General features: G+C 51.7%; 1 protein-coding gene across 1 annotated transcript; it reads left to right on the forward strand.

Annotated features, from left to right (window-relative positions):
• The first annotated feature begins 1,320 nt into the window (after nucleotides 1-1,320).
• On the forward strand, nucleotides 1,321-19,077 carry LOC131085579 (uncharacterized). Its single transcript, XM_058027951.1, has 10 exons — nucleotides 1,321-1,376; nucleotides 3,718-3,905; nucleotides 12,900-13,015; nucleotides 15,195-15,284; nucleotides 15,536-15,635; nucleotides 15,745-15,869; nucleotides 15,996-16,186; nucleotides 16,508-16,617; nucleotides 16,895-17,036; nucleotides 17,349-19,077. The coding sequence occupies exons 1-10, from the start codon at nucleotides 1,336-1,338 to the stop codon at nucleotides 19,075-19,077; spliced, it is 2,832 nt and encodes a 943-aa protein (XP_057883934.1). The 5' UTR covers nucleotides 1,321-1,335.

Below are 19,077 nucleotides of genomic sequence, written 5' to 3' on the forward strand. Positions count from 1 at the left end.
CATAAAATTGGGGCTATAAACCGCTGATGAGTAAAAATTTGGAATAGAAACTGCTGAGAAAAGTGATGAGTGCCCCTATAAATACCTGTAACCCTCAGCTATCGGTGTGCAGCTGGAGGGAAAACTTCCCCCGCTGTACCCAGTGCTGTATTGCTCATACTTCACCAAAATAATTAATAAATTGATTGCTGCTTGAATATTGGCCTAGTCAAGCTTCTCATTCATAACAAGTTCTACAATAGTAACCTTTTGAAGTATAATTTTAGAATATTGCTTGTATCCTTGAAACCATAGCTTTGGAAAATATACATAAAGGCAGCATGCTTATCTCACACCTTAATAAAGCAGAGAAAAGCAGCTTGAGAAAGGAAGATGAACATCAAATCAAGGATTAATAGTTTCGACCAAGGGAAGGTGGACATCACTGTTATGAGATTTACAGTCCTTGTAACTAAAAGGTGGAACCATGTGACGGTGTTCGCAGGGGTTCTTGGACTGGGGAAGAGACGGGAATGTTGGCTCCATGTTTCAGAAGGCTTGATTTATTATTTTATGATATATATATTATATTAAAACTATACTAAAAGAATAGAAGAAAAGGATTCATCTCAGAAGGCCAGCTAAGAATAGCAAGGAAAGAATGATAACAAAGCCAGCTGTGTCCAAGCCAGCTGACTGTGATTGGCCATTAATTACAAACAACTACATGAGACCAATCACAGACCCGCCTGTTGCATTCCACAGCAGCAGATAATAATTTTTTACATTTTGTTCCTGAGGCCTCATGGCTTCTCAGGAGGAAAAATCCTAAGGAAAGGATTTTCCATAAAAGTTGTCTGCGACAAACCCACATCTGGGGAGCTGGACTTCACCAGATGGGATTCGTCTTTCTTCTTTCCGAAACCGGACCCCTGACATCTGGGGATACTCCTTTTGGGATACATCCTGAGACGAACTAAATCACAACGGCGTATAGAATTGCGATGTAAAAACTGGGACTAGAAACCGCTGAGAAAGCTGATGAGCACCCCCATAAATAAATACCTGTAAACCTCAACTTATGGGCGTGCAGCTGGAGAGGGAAAACTTTCCCCCGCTGTACCCAGCGCTGCACTGCTCACACTTTACCTTCGCTGCTTGAATAGTGTCATAAGTAAGAAGTGTCGAGCTCCTCATTTATGACACTAGGGACCGCGCTCCGTGGGTTCGGTGTCCCCAAGGGCGTGGTGTCCCCAAGGGCGTGGTGTCCCCAAGGGCGTGGCCGGTGCCGGTGTCCGGAGCCCCGCCCCGGGCGCGGTGCCGCTGTCGCCGCTGCTCTTGCCGGTGGTGTCGGCGATGTACGCGGGCAGGAAGAGGAGGAAGCCGGTGCCCAAGAGGTGGGTGCGTGGGACGGGGCAGCGAGAGCCCGGCTGGGCTCTGGGAAGCGCCTTTGGGGGAGCCAAAGGCGGCGGCGGCAGCAGCAGCACGCTTGGGTTGATTGCCGGGTTTAATCAGGGTTAATTGGAGCTAACGCGCTGCCGGCTCCGGCGCGCTGGTGGGAGAGCAGAAATCCCGAAGATGCTCGTCCTCCGTAAGCTCGCCGCGGAGTTTAGGCCGCTCGGCGGTGATTTGCAGGCTGGGTTGTTTTTGGTGCCCGCCTAAACCAAACGTACAGCGATTAGTGATTACCAAAACACCTCGATTCTGTAATTATTAATTACCGTGCTGCTCAGTAGCTGTTGCATAACATCCCCCCTCGGTGTCCCCGGTGTTTCCTGCCTTTCCCAGCTCCCAAGTCCCACCAGCCTGTTTAACCTCAGCTTTTCCAGGTGTATAGGAGCTAAAGGTGGGTGTCTGTTTCTGGGAGGCTGTGGGGAAGGACACGGATGAGCTGAGTCCAAGCCCAGGATGAAGGAGGGAGCATCAGTACTTTAAACCTGTGGCGAGGTGACCCTGAGCCTCTCTTGGGTATTTAATTGAGAGTCTTGTTGTGTAAACATGAAGGATTGGTTGTTTTGCCACAAACCTGTGTTCTGTTCATCTCAAAGTGGTGATTCCAGCCCTCAGCACACCAGCCTGAGGGTTTGGGCTGGATTTTTGCGTCTCAGGATGCAGGAGAAGGTGTCTCTTTGGAGCAGAAGGGCCCTCATTCCCTGAGTTCTGCAAGGTCAGCCTTGGGAATGGGAAGAGATTCATTTTCTCTGTGCTGGGTCAGACCTTGGAGCAGGATCCTGCTGGGAGCGGCCAGGCGGAGCAGGGCTGGTGGCAGTGGGATGTGGCAGGGAGGATGGTCTGAGGGGCTTCTCCTTCTTAGTTACTCAAAAAAACTGTTCTTGAGAATTAATAGATCAGCTCAGGCAAGTCCCGCTGTCAGGAATAATCTCCCTTGGTACTTGCCAGCTTGCAGAAGGGATACACTTCCACAGGAGCAGCTGGGGAAAAACAAACCAGTCCCATTTCCTCTTCTTTCTGTCTGTTTGGAGCTGGATTTGGATGGTGAGTGGCCAGAAGACTTTAAAGGATATCTGAGGAATCTCAGACAAATTTTCTGAAACCTAATTTAATTTTTCTCCTTCCTGGTGCATGACTGATTTCAAAAGTGTTTCAGCTTTGTAAACAGTGCCAGTGTGTTTTACCCAGCTTGTGTGGACTAGTTTGGAGCTGGATTGTGCCAGCCTCCCTGAGAGAGGGGATATCCCTCCTGATGCAGCTCTTAGAACCCAGCAGGCTTCAGCTTTCCTGGGGAAATGCTGCAGTTTTCCATTCAGTCTTAAAAGACCCCTCAGTCTCTCCCTGAGCTGCAAATTCAACAGGCACTTCGGTGCATTTCATTTAATGCTCATTTCCTCTCGTGTCACACATGCGAGCAGCCCTGCCAGATGAGATTGGAGAGTCGTGGTAGAGGAGGGAGCTTAAATTGCTGCTAAACACTGGCAGGTCCTGTTATCCAAAGCTCCTTCCTGAAAAGAGGCTGCGAGTTTGTGGTTAGACAAATTACATCAAACCAAACGAACTGCGTGTTAGGGGATGCAGATCTGGGTTTGTCTTTGAGCTGTGAAATTCAGATTGGCATTAAAAAATGAAGGACACAGGGTGACATCCAGGACTTGTTAAAACTGAGCTCTTACTGCTGTGCTGGGGTTTTGGCTGGGGTGGGTGAAATAAGTGCAGCTCACAAAGATGGGACCTCGTGTAGGCTTCAGGCTGCTCTCCTGGACACCACTGTTCCTCCTAAGTTTGGCATCAAATGCTGGTTTAATTTGGAAATGCCCATCTGAAAGGGACAGAAATCAGAATATTGTAAGAAAACAAAAGTTTTGGATATTTTTGGTTTCTTTGTTTTTTTTTTTTTTTTTTTTTTAAGAGAGGCTCTTTTCACAGTGCAATGCCCTGAATCACCCTATGCGATATCCCTTTGTTTAAGTCACAGAATCCCAGAATGGTTTGTGTTGTTTAGGGACCTTAAAGCTCATCTCATTCTGCCCCATCCCTGGAAGTGTTCCAGGCCAGGTTGTACAGGGCTTGGAGCAGCCTGGGATAGTAGAAGGGGGTGGAACAAGATGAGCTTTGAGGTCTCTTCCAACCCAAACTCCTCTGTGATTTCTAAGAGGAGCAGTGTGTGTGTGTGTAAAAATCTTAAGCATTTCACTGTTGTGGCTGCACCAAAGCCAGTGCTGGGTTTGAAAAGAGCCTGCTGGACAATCCCAGTTTGATCACCCTCCCCTGTGCCTCTTGCAGCCCCAAAGCCGCCCCTGCCGAGGGTGTGAAGTCCAACCCCTCCAAGCGGCACCGGGAGCGGCTGAACCAGGAGCTGAGCAAGCTGACGGGGCTGCTGCCCTTCCCCGAGGATGTGCGCTCCAGGCTGGATAAACTCTCCATCCTCCGCCTGGCCGTGGGCTACCTGAGGGTGAAGAGCTACCTGAGGGGTGAGTGTCCATGCTGGAAGGGGGGGAAAAGCCCCTGGGATCGATCCCCACTGCACAGCTTGTGTTCCACTGTGACGGCGTTCACAGGGGTCCCGGGATGAGGGGAGAGACGAGGATCTGACTCCATGTTTCAGAAGGCTGATTAGTTATTTTTTGATATATATTACATTAAAACTATACTCAAAGAATAGAAGAAAGGATTTCATCAGAAGGCTGGCTAAGAACAGAATAGGAAAGAATGATAACAAAGGTTTGTGGCTCGACTCTCTGTCCGAGCCAGCTGGGCTGTGATTGGCCATTAATTAGAAACAACCACATAAGACCAATCACAGATGCACCTGTTGCATTCCACAGCAGCAGACAATCAATGTTTACATTTTGTTCTTGAGGCTTCACAGCTTCTTAGGAGGAAAAATCCTAAGGAAAGGATTTTCCATAAAAGATGTCTGTGACATTCCACCCCAAGCTTTGAGATGGGAGGTTGTGTTTCCTGAGGGAAGCGTAATGGTGAGTTGCAGGCCCTTGGATGTTGATACTGGCAGGAAAATGTCACCATGGATGGTGGGAGACACTTGGGAGCCTGCCCAGCAGCTGAGACCTCCTGAAAAGTTCCTTCATCTCATAAGCAGCCATCCTTTATGTCCAACAATCCAGCCAGCCTTTGTGTCCAAAACTCCTCCTGTGTCGCACTCCCAGCACCCTGTGGAGAAGAAGAGAGAGGTGGGTAAAGCAGTGTGTCTTGCTGAACTGCAACAATGCCTTCATCTGACTGGAATGGGAATTTAAAATTAAATTCACTAAATAATTGAATGTTCATGATATAATATATATTACACGTTCCCTTTTACTGTATTTCATATTCTGTCTTTCCTTGTTTATTCCATATTTGGTATTCTTATATTTATTCCATATTCTTTCTCCCTCCCTCCTACCCTCTCTGTTATTCTTCAACCCTTTATTATTATTATTACAGTTACAGTGTGTGTTTAATAAATTTTAACATTATATATGATGCAGGGCCTGGCTGGGGGCAGTCACCACATTCCCAGGAGTCACCAGCACACGTGGATAGGGACATGTTCCCTCTGCAGTGACTTGGGCCTGATGGAATGGGAGCTGGACACTGGGGAATGCAGAGCACATGGGGCAGGAAGGCAGCAGCAGCTTTTTATATTTAGAGGCTCCTATTGTGTCTTCTCCCCACGGCAGATTGGATAAACTTGGTTTTTCCCTCGTGCCCACTCCTCTGGGCTCTCCCAGGGCCCTCTCCAGCTGGGATGCTGGGCTCCAGGAGGAGACTCCCGTGCCAAGCTCTCCAGCTGGGAGCTGTGCATCCAAGCAGGAGCTGGTTCCCAATGGATGTGCTCAGCGTGTGCTTCCCAGCGAGAGAGCTGCTCTGGAAAAGCCTTTGGCATTGCAGGGGCTCTGCAGCCCTGTCCTGCCAGGCCAATTATTCCCATCTGGCCACTTGCCTGTGATTGCCAGCTCCTTCCCCTTGCTCTGCCCTGAAGTTCATCTTGTTTGACTTCAGATCATCCCAGATACATCAGGCTTGGCCTGGGTCTCAGGCGTGCCTGGTGAAGACCCGTGCCAGCTGCAGGTCACAGCAGCCCCATGCTGCTGGTGTTTCCTGTTGGGAATTTTGGGGGGACGTGCTGGCACCCTTGTGCGCTGCTTTCTGCCTCAGGTTTGCTGTCCTGTGCTTTGTGCAGGCTCTTCTCCTGCAGCAGGGAGAGCATGGCATCATATGAGGAGCATCCCTATCCTCACCCACAGCCCAAGCCCAGCCTTATCTCCAGGCAGGAGAGAGATGGATGTTTTGATAGAGTGGTAATGGCCTTATCTCCAGGCAATTGAGAGACCAATTGCAGGGTGATGCCGTGAGGCTCCTTTTCCCCTTGTGCTGCATTTTCTCCAGCCCTAGAGTGGAGCCTCATGTGTTGTCTGCATCTTGTCTGGCTGCTAACACCAGGAGAAATCTGAGAAGGGGCTTCCAGCCTTCTCCACCTTCTCTGGTATTTCTGAGGTGTGGGTGCTGTGGAACAGACCTGTTTAATGGGGTGTAGGAGCCTGGGGCAGTGTTTAGGGTGGGACAGAGCAGAGGACAACAGTGACCGTGCTCACAGGGGTCTCAGGTTGAGGGAAGAGACGAGGATCTGACTCCATGTTTCAGAAGGCTGATTTATTATTTTATGATATATATTACATTAAAACTATACTGAAAGAATAGAAGAAAGGATTTCATCAGAAGGCTAGCTAAGAATAGAATAGGAAAGGATGATCACAAAAGCTTCTGTCTCGGACAGAGTTTCCAAGCCAGCTGACTGTGATTGGCCATTAATTACAAACAACCAACGTGAGACCCATCACAGATGCACCTGTTGCATTCCACAGCAGCAGATAATCAATGTTTACATTTTGTTCCTGAGGCCTTATGGCTTCTCAGGAGGAAAAATCCTAAGGAAAGGATTTTCCATAAAAAGATGTCTGCAACAGACAACCACAGTGTGTTTGGGTGCTGGTATCTGTGCCTGCTTCCACAGGGGATACAAGGAAAGGGACTTGAAATCTGCATGGGATCCTGGTTTCCATTGCAGGGTATTGACTCACTGCATCGTCCTTTGAGTCTGCTTTGCTTTTAAATATTCTCCTCTGTCTGTGCTTTAATGAGAAACCAGACTAATTAGTAGTTTGCTGGAAATGATAAGCCTCGGGCCTAGAGAGGGAAGTTCTGGGAGCTCCTTCCATGCCTCCACGGGCTGATTCAGGGTGTGTGTCGCAGACATCTTTCACAAAAAAATCTTTTTTTAGGATTTTTCCTCCTGAGAAGCCTCAGGAACAAAATGTAAACAATGGTTATCTGCTGCTGTGGAATGCAACAGGCGGGTCTGTGATTGGTCTCAAGGAGTTGTTTTTAATTAATGGCCAATCACAGTCAGCTGGCTCGGACTCTCTGTCCGAGACACAAACTTTTGTTATTATTCATTCTTTGTTTCTCTTTTCTTAGCTAGCTTTCTGATGGAACTTTTTCTTCTATTCTTTTAGTGTAGTTTTAATGTAATATATATAATAAAATAATAAATCAAGCCTTCTGAAACATGGAGTCAGATCCTCGTCTCTCGCCCAGCCCAAGAGCCCCTGTGAACACCATCACAGGTGTGCATGCTGTAACTCCCCTGTGCCCCAGGGCAAACACTGCAGGTGATGCACAGCTCTCTCTCAGCTGCCTGGCATCTCAGCCTTCCCTGCACAAAACCAGGGGGCTCAGGGCTTGGTCTGCCCGAGCTCTGCCCAGCCTGGGTAGCGGTGACAGCTCTGGTGCTATCACTGCCTCTGCCTCAAGGGCACTTTAAAGGTTTTGTCAGTCGTGTGAACAGTGGCTGGACCTCACTGCCAGATTTGTGCTGAGCTCTGTCTGCAAACTAATTTGCAGTGGTTGCTACTTGGACCTGTGTGTGACAGCCTCCCAGACAGATCTGGAGTGACTTTGCTGATGAGAGCAAGAGCCCAAGGAGAAAAGCTGGTGTCTCTGTTGCCGACTGCCACAACGCTCTGGCCTCTCTGTGCTGTGACTTGCTGCAAAGAGGGAGATCTCATAAAAGCCTGGATGGATTTTAGTGGCTTGGTAAAGCTCCAGCCAGCTGGAGAGTTGTGTGTCCTACGGTTCCTGTAGCAAAGGAAGCAGATGTTGGGATTGCAGATGTGGCTCTGCCAAGGGTGAGCGAGAAAATGGGACTTAAAATGCTCTCTGAGGTGGAGAGGGTGTGATTAGGAAATGTGCTGCCATGCCTTCTTCCTAGGAGAAGAGAGGATCACAGAGTCCCACACTGGTTTTGGCTGGAATGAAGTTCATCCCATCCCACCCCCTTCCATGGGCAGGGACACCTCCCACCATCCCAGGGTGCTCCAAGCCCTGTCCAGCCTGGCCTGAAACTCTTCCAGGGATGGAGCACCCACAGCTGCTCTGGTAATGTGTGCCTCACCACCCTCACAGGGAAGAATTCTTTCCCAGCATCCAGCCTAACCCAGTCTCTTTCAGAATCCATGGAAAACCCTGTCCTGGTGTGAGACCACACTCTGGAGTCTGGCAAAGCTCGGGATGTCTAAGAGCTCCTAGCAAACAGTGAACAGTGGGCTGCCTCCCCATGCAGCTCACCTGGCTGGAGCTCAGGAGGCCTCACCAGGTCCTTTCCCCCTCTGGTGCTGGTCTCACCAGCTCCCTCCCCAGTGCTCCACTGTAGTACAGCTGGCAGCAGGTCTCCCTGGGTAATCTCGCTGCAATCAGCACTAAATTAGCTTTTTTTTATTCATCTCCTCTTTGTTTGTTGTTACCAGAGCTGGCTGTTGGGCCAGAGCTGCAGGGGTCTGAGGCAGTGAAAGGAGTCGAGCTCAAATCTGTCCCTGGGCAAGATCCTGCAGGACTGTGTGGGATGAAGGTTTGCAGCAGCAGGTTGGAGAGGCTGGTGTGGATTTGGGGATGCCAGCGCTCCCCAGGGCATTTCTGTGCTCCTCAGAAGACGCTGAGTGACTTTTCCATGGAGTTTCTAATCCGTGGGTTTGGCATTTGTCTGTCCCACGTGGATGGCATGAGCCTGCTCTGCTTGGCACCGTGCCTTTGTTCAGCAGCTGAGGAGGCAAAGGTTGGTGCTGATTTGACAGGGTTTGGGATTGGATCCAAGACAAAAATGGTTGTGTGTGTCTCGGTGTTGCTGGAGGAGCTCCTGGTTTTTGGAAGCCAGGCGCCTCTAGAGCCTGTTCAAAGAGAAGTGTTTGCCATGGATGAAGCTTGTCAGTGTAACCCAGTCTGAGAGAGCAGATCTGGCTCTGGGGTGGTTACCAATAACCTTTTATTTTCAGCATCAAATCTATGCCAGAGGCAAGGGATGTGTTTTAGCCTTGTCACGTTTTCCTTAGGGAATGTGATGGGCAAAAAAGTGAAGGGGTTAGATTACTTTGCCCCTTTGTCTTTCTTCTGCTGGAATTTTTCCTCCATTTCAGGGCTTAGGAACCTCCTTGCAGAGGCAAGAAAGCCAACCCATAGAGGAGTGTGTGACTGTGTTCACAGGGGTCCCAGGATGAGGGAAGAGATGAGGATCTGACTCCATGTTTCAGAAGGCTTGAGTTATTATTTTATTATATATATTACATTAAAACTATATTAAAGGAATAGAAGAAAGGATTTCATCAGAAGGCTAGCTAAGAATAGAAAAAGAAAGAATGATAACAAAGGTTTGTGGCTTGGACTCTGTCTGAGCCAGCTGGGCTGTGATTGGCCATTAATTGGAAACATCCAACATCAAAGATCTACTTGTTGCATTCCACAGCAGCAGATAATCAACATTTACATTTTGCTCTTGAGGCTTCTCAGCTTCTCAGGAGGAAAAATCCTAAGGAGAACATTTTTCACAAAAGATGTCTGCGACAGGGGTGCTCTTGGGGATGTATGGGGCCCATCCTGATTCATTGATGCTGGAAGCTCTGCTGATCCTGTCTGGCATCTTCCCTGGCTGAGTGAAAACCTTGCAGTCCTTGGGGATCACACCAGCAGCAGGAAACCTGCAGTGCTCTGGGTGGTATTGGGGTTTGAAACAGAGCTGGATTTTCCCCTACTGTCTTAAAAATTACACTCAGCCTCTGTCACAGCACTTTGAAAATGTAGGTGATGACCACACTGCCCCAGCAGATGCCTGGGACTTACCTGGTAATGCAGATGGCTTCTGCCATGGTCTTTTTCATGGAATTATGGAATCACTGAGCTTGGAAAGACCTCTACCATCACCAAATCCAACCATTAACCCAGCACTGCAAAGCCCACCACTAACCCATGTCCCTAAGCACCCCAGGCAGGTGTTAATTCCCATTAACTGTCCAAGATGCACTGCAGGAGATGGGGAAAACTGGGCACAAACAGCAAAAGCGAATTGTCCTTTTACCCAGTTACTTTTGTTGTTGTGGGTATATTATAGATTGGATACACGTTGGACCTGTTGCCTTTAATCCCATTAATTTGTGATCTCAGCTGCTTTGTGTGGGAGTCTGAACTGCTCCGTTGGAAGGAGTGTGTTAAATGGGATGAATTAGCCAGCTTTTAATACAGCTTCTCACCTGCTTTGTGCTGCCTGGCAGCCAGTGGGGGTCTCTTCTCCCTGCCAGCCACTGTTTCCAGTCCATCTTAGCCCTTGGCCCCTGCAGACCTGGCTGCAGCAGGCTGGGGGATCCATGGCTGTCACAGACAACTTTTCATTAAAAATCCTTTCCTTAGGATTTTTTCCTTCTGAGAAGCTGAGAGGCCTTAGGAACAAATGTAGACACTGATTATCTGCTGCTGTGGAATGCAACAGGTGCATCTGTGATTGGTCTCATGTGGATGTTTGGAATTAATGGCCAATCACGGCACAGCTGGCTCTCTCTCTGTCCGAGCCACAAACCTTTGTTATTCATTCTTTTCTATTCTTAGCCGGCCTTCTGATGAGAACTTTTTCTTCTATTCTTTTAGTATAGTTTTAATGTAATATATATCATAAAATAATAAATCAAGCCTTCTGAAATACGGCGTCAGCATTCTCATCTCTTCCCTCATTCAAAAACCCCTGTGAACATGGTCACACATGGCTCCAGGTGGGATTCCAGAGGGTGGCATCTCCCCATCTTGTCTCAAGCAAGGGGCTGTTTCAGGAGTGACCCCCTCCCTCACATGAGGTTTCCTGTGTTGTAAGTCAGCTGGGATGTGGTTAAAATGTTGGGGTTTTCCCTTCCAAGTCAAAAAGTGTTGGGGGATACACTGTGGGTAAATGAAGGTGGTATAGAATGCAATCTTACCCCCCGATGAGTTGCAGCTGGACCAATTACTAAAGATTAGGAGCAGGCCTGATGTTAACAGGCCACACCTGTAGCAAGTAAGAACAGTGGTATAAAAGAGTGGATTGGTGGCATCTGGAGTCAGATGATGGCTACTGCAAGGACCGGGAGCAGTCAGTGCTTAGAGGAGACACCTACGAGAAACATCGAGGAGTTACGGAACTCCGGTGGTACGGAACCCTTGCACCGTAATGATAATAAAACTCTCGATAAATAAGACAACAAAACAGTGACTTGGAATAGCCCCTGTACCCTTGGTGGTTGCATGGGCCTGGAGTCCTCTGCCTGGAAGTGCTTGGGTTTCCCTTGGGATTGCTCCCAGGCCCGATGGTCCTTGGCAGTTTGAGCGAGGATGAGTTCAGAGACTCATCCTGTTTGGAGGAGGAGCGCCACAGGAACAGCAGGGCCCCTGGCTGTGAGCACCAGCTGCTCCACACCGCCAGCACTTTGGGGGCAGACAACATCTCTCCGAGTTTCCTGCCCTCTCTCCATGCTCCAGACCTTCTCCCCAGGTCAGGTGTGTCCCACGGGAGACAGATTCTGGAGGATTTTTGAGCTCAGGTGTGCAGGAATGGACTGCTCTGCGCTTGAGAGAAGGGGAAGCGAGCACCTTTGGTGGGAGATTAAAAGCCCCTTCCTGAGATCAGTGGGAGAGGTGAAGAAGTTTTGCTGGAAAGCCCAAAATGGGTATTCCCTGCTGGATTCTGAAAGCCACAGCAGCTCTCCCCAGCCTTCCCTGCAGATGCTGCTGGTGGTCCCTGGGAGAGAGCTGGTGGCCAGATGTTCTCAGGACATGCATGCTCTCCAAAAGTTCTGTGCCCTTTTGGAGCTTTATTTTGGGAGAACTTGTTTCTTTTTGAAATCCCCTGCCAGCCTGCCTCATTTCAATGCTTTAGAGAGGAGTCAGCCCTTCAAAAGAAATCAAATTTTAAATGAGAATCGATGTTTCATTTTGAAACTATTAGGCTCCATGAGGTGCAAATTGAAGCCGTGTGGTCCAGATGGGATTTTTTTTCCCTTGGGGATCGCATGGCAATCACACTTTTTGCTTGGTGCCTGCAAGCAAAGATTCTGTTGACCCTCATCTATCTTTCCCAGAGGTCTCACATGCCCTGATGAGTAGGCAGGTCTGACAGCACAGGAGGGAAAAGAGCAGAAGCCGTGGCTGATGGACGAGGTGGAGATGCTGCCTGAGCATCCCCAAGGAGTGCTGAAGGTCAGAGGGGAGCAGGAAATGTCCCAGCTCTGGCAGCAATGGAGATGGGGGCTGACTCTGCTCCAGAGCACCCTGTGCACTGCTGTTTGTGTCACCCTGTGCAAGACCTGCAGCTGGTTACCCTAACCCTGCTGCATCCGTGCCCTGCATGATGAAACCTCCACGGGTGGGTGCTTGTGAGCACTCGGGCTCCAGGTGTAAATACATCCCAGGGATGCTTTCATTCCAAGTTAGTTTTGAATTCAAACATGCCAATCCATTTTTTTTTTTCTGCAGAGCAAAGTGTCCCAGATCAGCAGTTGCACGTGAAACTTCTTTAGATTCCAAATTGTTTTGGTTTTGGTTACCAGGGAAGAAACCAAACAAACATTTAAAGCATTTCAGTGGTGCAGTGAGAGCTTCTGCCATGGAGAAAACAAAATGTATGGATAGTTTGAGGTGCCTCCTCATATCCAGAATTCAGAGGATCTTTTCCCTTTGGATCCAGCACCACCTGACACCCACAGACTTCTTTTAGGGAAAATCCTTTCTTTAGAATTTTTTCCTCCTGAGAAGCTGGAGGCCTCAGGAACAAAATATAAACGATGGTTATCTGCTGCTGTGGAATGCAACAGGTGGATCTGTGATTGGCCCATGTTGGATGTTTCTAATTAATGGCCAATCATAGTCAGCTGGCTCGGACAGAGAGTCCAAGCCACACGCTTTTGTTATCATTCCTTTCTAATCTATTCTTAGCTGCCTTCTGATGAAATCCTTTCTTCTATTCTTTTAGTATAGTTTTAATGTAATATATATAATAAAATAATAACTCAAGCCTTCTGAAACATGGAGTCAGACCCTCATCTCTTCCTGTCATCCTCAGACCGCTGTGAACACGGTCACACCTATTCCACACTGATTTCTTGCCTTCTCACTTGCAGCCACAGCTCCAAATGTTGGCAACTGCGTGGATCAGCCCAGACACCCAGGAGGGGACAGATGGACAGAGCTGCAGGGTGACAGGGAGCTGTTCCCTGAGGGAGAGCTGCTGCTCCAGGTATGGCTTGGTCATTTGGGGTCTGCCCAAACTGCTCTGGAGCTTTTTGTGGAGTGGGAAGAGACCCTGCCTCGTCCAGAGCTGCTTCACTGTGATTCCAGCAGGCACTGAGTTGCTGGGGACAGAGACCAGTGGCACTGCCTGGCTGGGATGGGTCCAGATCCCCATTTCGTTTCCTCTCATCCCACTGCAATTTGCTGCCCCTTTGATTGTGTTACATCTCATGGACACAAGCTCTATCCCAACCAGGAGGTTCAGGGATGTCATGTGGTGGTGTGAGGATGGATCCCTGAGTAGTTCCCAAGGTGCTGGGCTGGTTCATTATCTTTAGCAAAGGGCAAGAGGAGAATGTTGAGAGCTATGGGACAAAACAACCCCCAGGAACTCCTTGCCCTACCGGGGCATTGTGTGAGCTCTGTAGGGATGAGCTCACAGCCTGCCTGGGATGGGAAAAGCCAGCTTTGTAGATTGTGGGGGAGAAAAGAAGAGCAGTTGGACGTTGGAAAACAGTGGTGGACAAAGCCAGTGGGAAGTGAGAGCTGTGCTTTGTAGAAAGGCCACGTGTGTCTCATCAAACAGCTGACAGTGAAGCTCAGAGCACCAGGGGCTGGTGAATCAGCCTCCCCATTTATAAATGTGAGCTGGAAGGGCCTGGCACGGCAGGTCACATGGAAAGGCTGACTGCTGAGCAAACATCTGGGCACGTCAGCTGAGGAACGTGGGGCTCACTGGGGCTGCAGGGCGAGTCTGGCCAAGGTCTTCAATCACGCCATGTTCTTGCCATCTCCTGTGCCTGGGCTCTCGCAGAATCGCAGAATGGTTTGGGTGGGAAGGGATCTCACAGCTCATCTTGTGATGAGCTGCCATGGGCAGGGACACCTTCCACTGTCCCAGGCTGCTCCAAGCCGCAATGTTCAGCCTTGCCTTGGGCGCTTCCAGGGATCCAGGGGCAGCCACAGCTGCTCTGGACACCCTGTGCCAGGGCCTGCCCACCCTCAGCTCTCCTGTAGGCTTTCTGGGCCTTCAGTCCTCTTCTCCCACCTCTCCAAACACCGGCAGATGGATGCTTGGCTCTCTTTAAGCCTGGCTTTGGTCGCTTCAGCCCTGCTCCTGCAGGGCCCTCCCTTCCAGGCAGCAGGCAGTGTGAGCAGACCCCCAGCAGGAGCCTCCATGTGGGGTTTTTGGCCTGGCAGTGACTCCTGGGAGCTCGGTGTGACTTCTGGCAGTGAATCCTGCACCACACGAGGTCCCCCAGGGTCCCCAGATGTGTGTGAGTGCGATGGTCACAGAGGAGCAGCTGGATACCAGCAGGGAGCCCGTGGCTGCCCCAGCCTGGAGCTGCTCCCGAGCACTCCCCAGGGCTTTGGGCTTGGACCATATGATGGCAATTTGTTGAGCCATCAACATCAGAGCATTGGCAGGCTGGGGTGATTGAAGACATCTGGAGAGCTTATGAGGTGTTACTGTGACAGAAATCCCCCTGCTGAGCTGTCTGGTGGCTTTTTTTCCTCCCCACGAAGATAATTTTAAGCATATATTGTGATTTGCAGAAATCTCTGGCTTGGGATCCCTCAGGGGGCTGTAGCACACAAAGGGAAGGGACTAGTCCCTCAGCAAGCTGGATCTGTATGCTAGGTTTCCATTTAGGGTGTTCTTTCCTTAATTTCTCTCCTTCCATTCACTAATAAATTAAACATATCACAGCCAAGAACAGGGGGCATGAGTTACTACCTAGTGCAGTGCTTTGCTTTTGGGGGAAATCAGCCTGAAATGGTCACTGGAATCATAGAGTATCCAGAGCTGGAAGGGACCCACGAGGATGACCATGTCCAAAGCACAGCCCTAGGAGAGTGTAGCTATTGCCAGATGGAAAGGAGGACTCCAGATCCTCCACGGAACCTCTCCTTAGCTGGTCCCTCCTGATGCAGGAGCTGCCCGGCAGTGAGAGGGGGTTCCATGGAGGGTTTGGAGAAAGTGGTCAGTCCAGCTTGGATCATTGCTTGTGCTGAGAATGAGAAACTCCACGGAAGTGGATCTTGCATGGCTATCGAGTGCTGTCCTTTGTGGGGTTCCTTGTTGGGGAAGAAGGATGCTGAAGAAACAGCTGGGGGGGATTTCATGGTTCAGCAGCTGGATGGAAGCTGGGCAGAGTAAGTTTGGGCTGAACTTTTGCTTTCAGGCACTCAATGGATTTGTCATCGCCGTGACTGGGGATGGATACATCTTCTACATCTCCCCCACCGTGCAGGACTACCTGGGCTTCCACCAGGTGAGCACCGTGTTCTCCTGGCTGGAAACAGATGGATGCAGTCCTGGTGTGGGAAGGAGGTGCAGATGGAGAGCAAAGCTTCCCAAAGGGCACCAGCTCCTGTGGCAGGGGAAGGAGCTGGAATTTGCCTGTTGTTCACACTCAATCCTGCTCTTTTAGTTCTCAGGAAGGGAAACCTTCTGCCCTGCCCTCCTCCTGACACCTGTGCCAGGCTGTCCAGGAGCAGACACTGTTCTATTTTGTCATTCCAGTCGGATCTCATCTACCAGAGCGTGTACGAGCTGATCCATGCGGACGACAGGGCCTCCTTCCGCCGCCAGCTGCACGGGCCCCCGGTGCATGCTGCTGACAGTGAGTGCCAGGCTGATCCTGCAGCACTTCACTCGAGCACCTCTGATCCAGGAGCTCAGGGTGTGTGCAGCACAGCTTGGAAAGCTTCCTGTTGCCTTTGCTTTTCCAGCTTTTCCCCCTGAGCAGCCGCTGCTCGCCGGCTCGCAGCGCCTCCGTGCTGAGAAGCGATCCTTTGTGGAGAGGAGCTTCACCTGCCGCTTCCGCTGCCTGCTGGATAACTCCTCGGGATTCCTGGTAATGCTGGGACACCCCTCTGCTCCTCCTGGGCCCGCAGAGCCTCTTGTGTCCCATAGGGATGAGAGCACAGCCAGTTTCCACCACCCTGTTTGCTTCACACCCATGTTTTCTAATCCATGTAAGGCCTTGAATTTCCGTGGGCGCCTGAAGTTCCTTCTTGGGCAGCAAAAGTCAGCAGCAGACAAGTCCCCGGTTGCTCTCTTTGCCATTGCCACACTCCTCCAGCCTCTCTCCATCCTGGAGCTCCGGACCAAAACGCTGATCTTCCAGACAAAGCACAAGCTGGACTTCACTCCCATGGCCTGTGATTCCCGGTAAGGCATCTCGCACTTTCCCTGCAGCAAAATCCTGGTGCTGGACAGAAAACTAGACCTGGTGGGGACGAGGAACACCTGACCCAGCTCCCATGGCCTGATGTATTTGTCCCTCTACTGCAGGCCCCCAGTAACACGGGGGGGAGCAGATTAACTGGGCACCAGCACTTCTTGTCTGCTGTGGTTTGGGTGCTTTGTGGAACAGGGGATGCAGCTCAGCCCAGGGTGGAGCATTGCCCCACCCAAAGCGGGGCCTGGCCAGTGGGGTGCAGCTGTGGGGGATGCATCCCTGGTGTCACTGCATTGCTGTGCTGTCTCCAGGGGGAAGGTTGTCCTGGGATACACGGAGGTGGAGCTGTGCAGGAGGGGATCCGGATACCAGTTTGTGCACGCGGCCGACATGATGCACTGCGCAGAGCACCACGTGAGAAGTGAGTGCTGGGGGGTGTTTGTGGGGTGCCTCAAGGCTCTGGCCTGGCTGTACTACTGCTCCTTGGTGCTGTCTGTCCTGGGGCTGGAGCAGCCGTGACAAAGGCTCTTCCTCCTGGGTGAGCTCAGGGAGTTGGCAGAGAGACAGCATGCTGCATCTCCTGCTCCTGTAGCACGGCCACGAGGCAATACCCAGCCTCGTGGCATCTTGCACGCGTCATTTGTCTGCCCCCACGGAGGATCTCTGTCTGTGGCACTTGTTTTGTGTCCCTGCCCCAGTGATGAAGACGGGCGAGAGCGGGCTGACGGTGTTCCGGCTGCTGACCAAGAGGGGCAGCTGGGTGTGGGTGCAGGCCAACGCACGGCTGGTCTACAAAGGGGACAGGCCCGACTGCATCATCGCCCGCCAGCGAGCCCTGTCGTGAGTATCGCTGTTCCCCTTCAGCTGCTCTGGGCCTGAGGGGCTGCCCGAGGCCTGCAGAGGCTGTGGAGGGGGAGGGAAGTGTAGGTGAGGTTGGCACTTTGCGGCATTTGTCCTCCTGAGTGATGCAGACCTCTCTGTGGGCTCCCCAGAGCCCTCTTGTAGCCAGCCCAATCCAGCCCCCTTTTCCTCTAGAAAAGCCAGGGCAAAGCTGTGAGTTCCCCACCCCCTTGATGTTAGAAGGGTGGTTTTGCCTGGCCTGGAGAAGATGCTCATGCTGTTTTTCCATCCCTTTTTGCCTCCACGCCGAAGGAATGAAGAAGGGGAGGAACATCTCCACAAGAGAAACCTGCAGCTGCCTTTCAGCTTTGCCACGGGAGAAGCAGTCTTGTATGGGAATGCCCTTCCTGGGTTCTTGGATTCGTTCCAAGCCAAGGAGGAGCTGCAGGTGCAAGCAAACTCCAGCTCAGAGCAGCGCTTGGTAGACCCCAACTCTCTCCTTGGGGCCATGATGAAGCAGGATGCATCCATATACAACTCCCACACGGATAACGTGCCTCAGTTCTCCCTCCCAGGTTTCATCCCTGAGCCTGATGGGCTGACCCAGAATGAGGACACCAGCAGTGCCAAGGAGGAGAGCAACTCCCTCCTGGTGGTCGTTGAAACCCTCTTTGAGAAGAGTGAGGTGGATGGAAACGCCTGCCAGAGCCTGAATGTGGGCAGCACGGAGCTGCAGCAGTGGGAGGAGGCTGTGCTCAGCCTGGGGGCACAGGAGGAGCCACCAGCTCAGGGGCTTGGCACCAAGGTGCCATCCTGTGTGGGGCAGGTGCTCCTCAGGGAGGGTGCTGGAAAGAGCCTGGAGTTCCCACGCTGCCATGGGGAAAGCAGTGCTGTGGCTCACTTCCAGCGCTGCTGGGCAGCTGGCTCAGCATTCCCAGCAGAGCCCCAGGCAGCGGGCACGTGGGGAGGCCAGGGGGCTGTGGGCTCCGTGGGCTCTGCTCCCTCTGAGGGCAGCTTTGCCCAGCCAGAGCAGCAGGTCCCCTTCAACCCAGCCATGCTGGTGGCAGGGACTGTGCTGGGTGTCCCCATGTCCAGCAGCAAATCCTCTGCAGCACTGCAGCTGGCAAACCAAGCCCTTCAGGCAGAAGCCACCCTCTCTGCTCCTGTAGATAACAGTCTTCCTGCTGCTCAGAGCCAGCCTGGGTGCCAGCTGGTGCACTCAAACACCTTGGGGACTCTGTGCCACAGTGTCCCCCTCCAGGCAAACCCAGCCACTTGCCCATCAGAGGCTTCGCTGGCCGTAGCTCCAAAACAGCTGGAAGCTGCAGGAGCATACCTGGAGTCCCAGACTCTGCCAGGTGGCAGCCCTGAGAATCCCCCAGGGGCTGGGCTGTGGCTGCCACCCCCCTCCCAATCTTTTCCTTGCCCTGCCCAGGGCTTGCATGAGTCCCTGTTCTCTGGGGATGGGAAGCTCTGTGACGTGGAGGTTGCTCTCCCTGCCCCCTTAGGAGCCAGGCAGCTGCCAGGGCATGGTGGCTTCCCCAAACAGCCCCTGGCAGGCCATGCAGAGCCCAGCTTTTCCTGGGAGGGGCGGCAGGCAGTGCCCCGAGAGGAGAAGTGGTTCTCACAGCCGTGGCTCCTGCAGGCTGGGGCAGCTCCAGTGCACCACAGCGGGCTCCAGCCGGGCTCCAGCACGGATCCCAGTGCCCACCAGATGGACTGCATTGTGCTGTCCGAGTGCCAGTATGGAAACAGCCTTTTCAGGCATGACAGCATGTTCCTGAGGGATGCTGCTCAAACACCCCTTCCCCAGCAGCCAGGTGCTTTGCCTTGCCCTGCTGAGAACCGCCCCGGAGCACCCTGCTCCTCACCAGGCTCGGTTCCAAGGTGCTCAGCAGCTCTCCCTGTGAAGGTGGGTGCAGGAGCCCCCCCGTGCTCCGAGCAGGGCCCTGGCTGCCCATCAGTTCCACTCTCAGCTGGGCAGCCCCTCTGTGCCTGTGAGATCCAGCTCAAGGTGAGGTGTGAGGGCTGCAGGACCTGA

Source organism: Melospiza georgiana, chromosome 7, assembly GCF_028018845.1.
Source record: "Melospiza georgiana isolate bMelGeo1 chromosome 7, bMelGeo1.pri, whole genome shotgun sequence".
Taxonomy (NCBI): Eukaryota; Metazoa; Chordata; class Aves; order Passeriformes; family Passerellidae; genus Melospiza; species Melospiza georgiana.

Bases quoted from the DNA above. Each gene is read 5' to 3' on its own strand.
- LOC131085579 (XM_058027951.1), top strand. From the start codon at position 1,336: ATGTACGCGGGCAGGAAGAGGAGGAAGCCGGTGCCCAAGAG. The intron at 15,636-15,744 runs GTGAGTGCCAGG...TTGCTTTTCCAG, and splicing joins CCCGGTGCATGCTGCTGACA to CTTTTCCCCCTGAGCAGCCG. The intron at 16,618-16,894 runs GTGAGTGCTGGG...TCCCTGCCCCAG, and splicing joins CGCAGAGCACCACGTGAGAA to TGATGAAGACGGGCGAGAGC.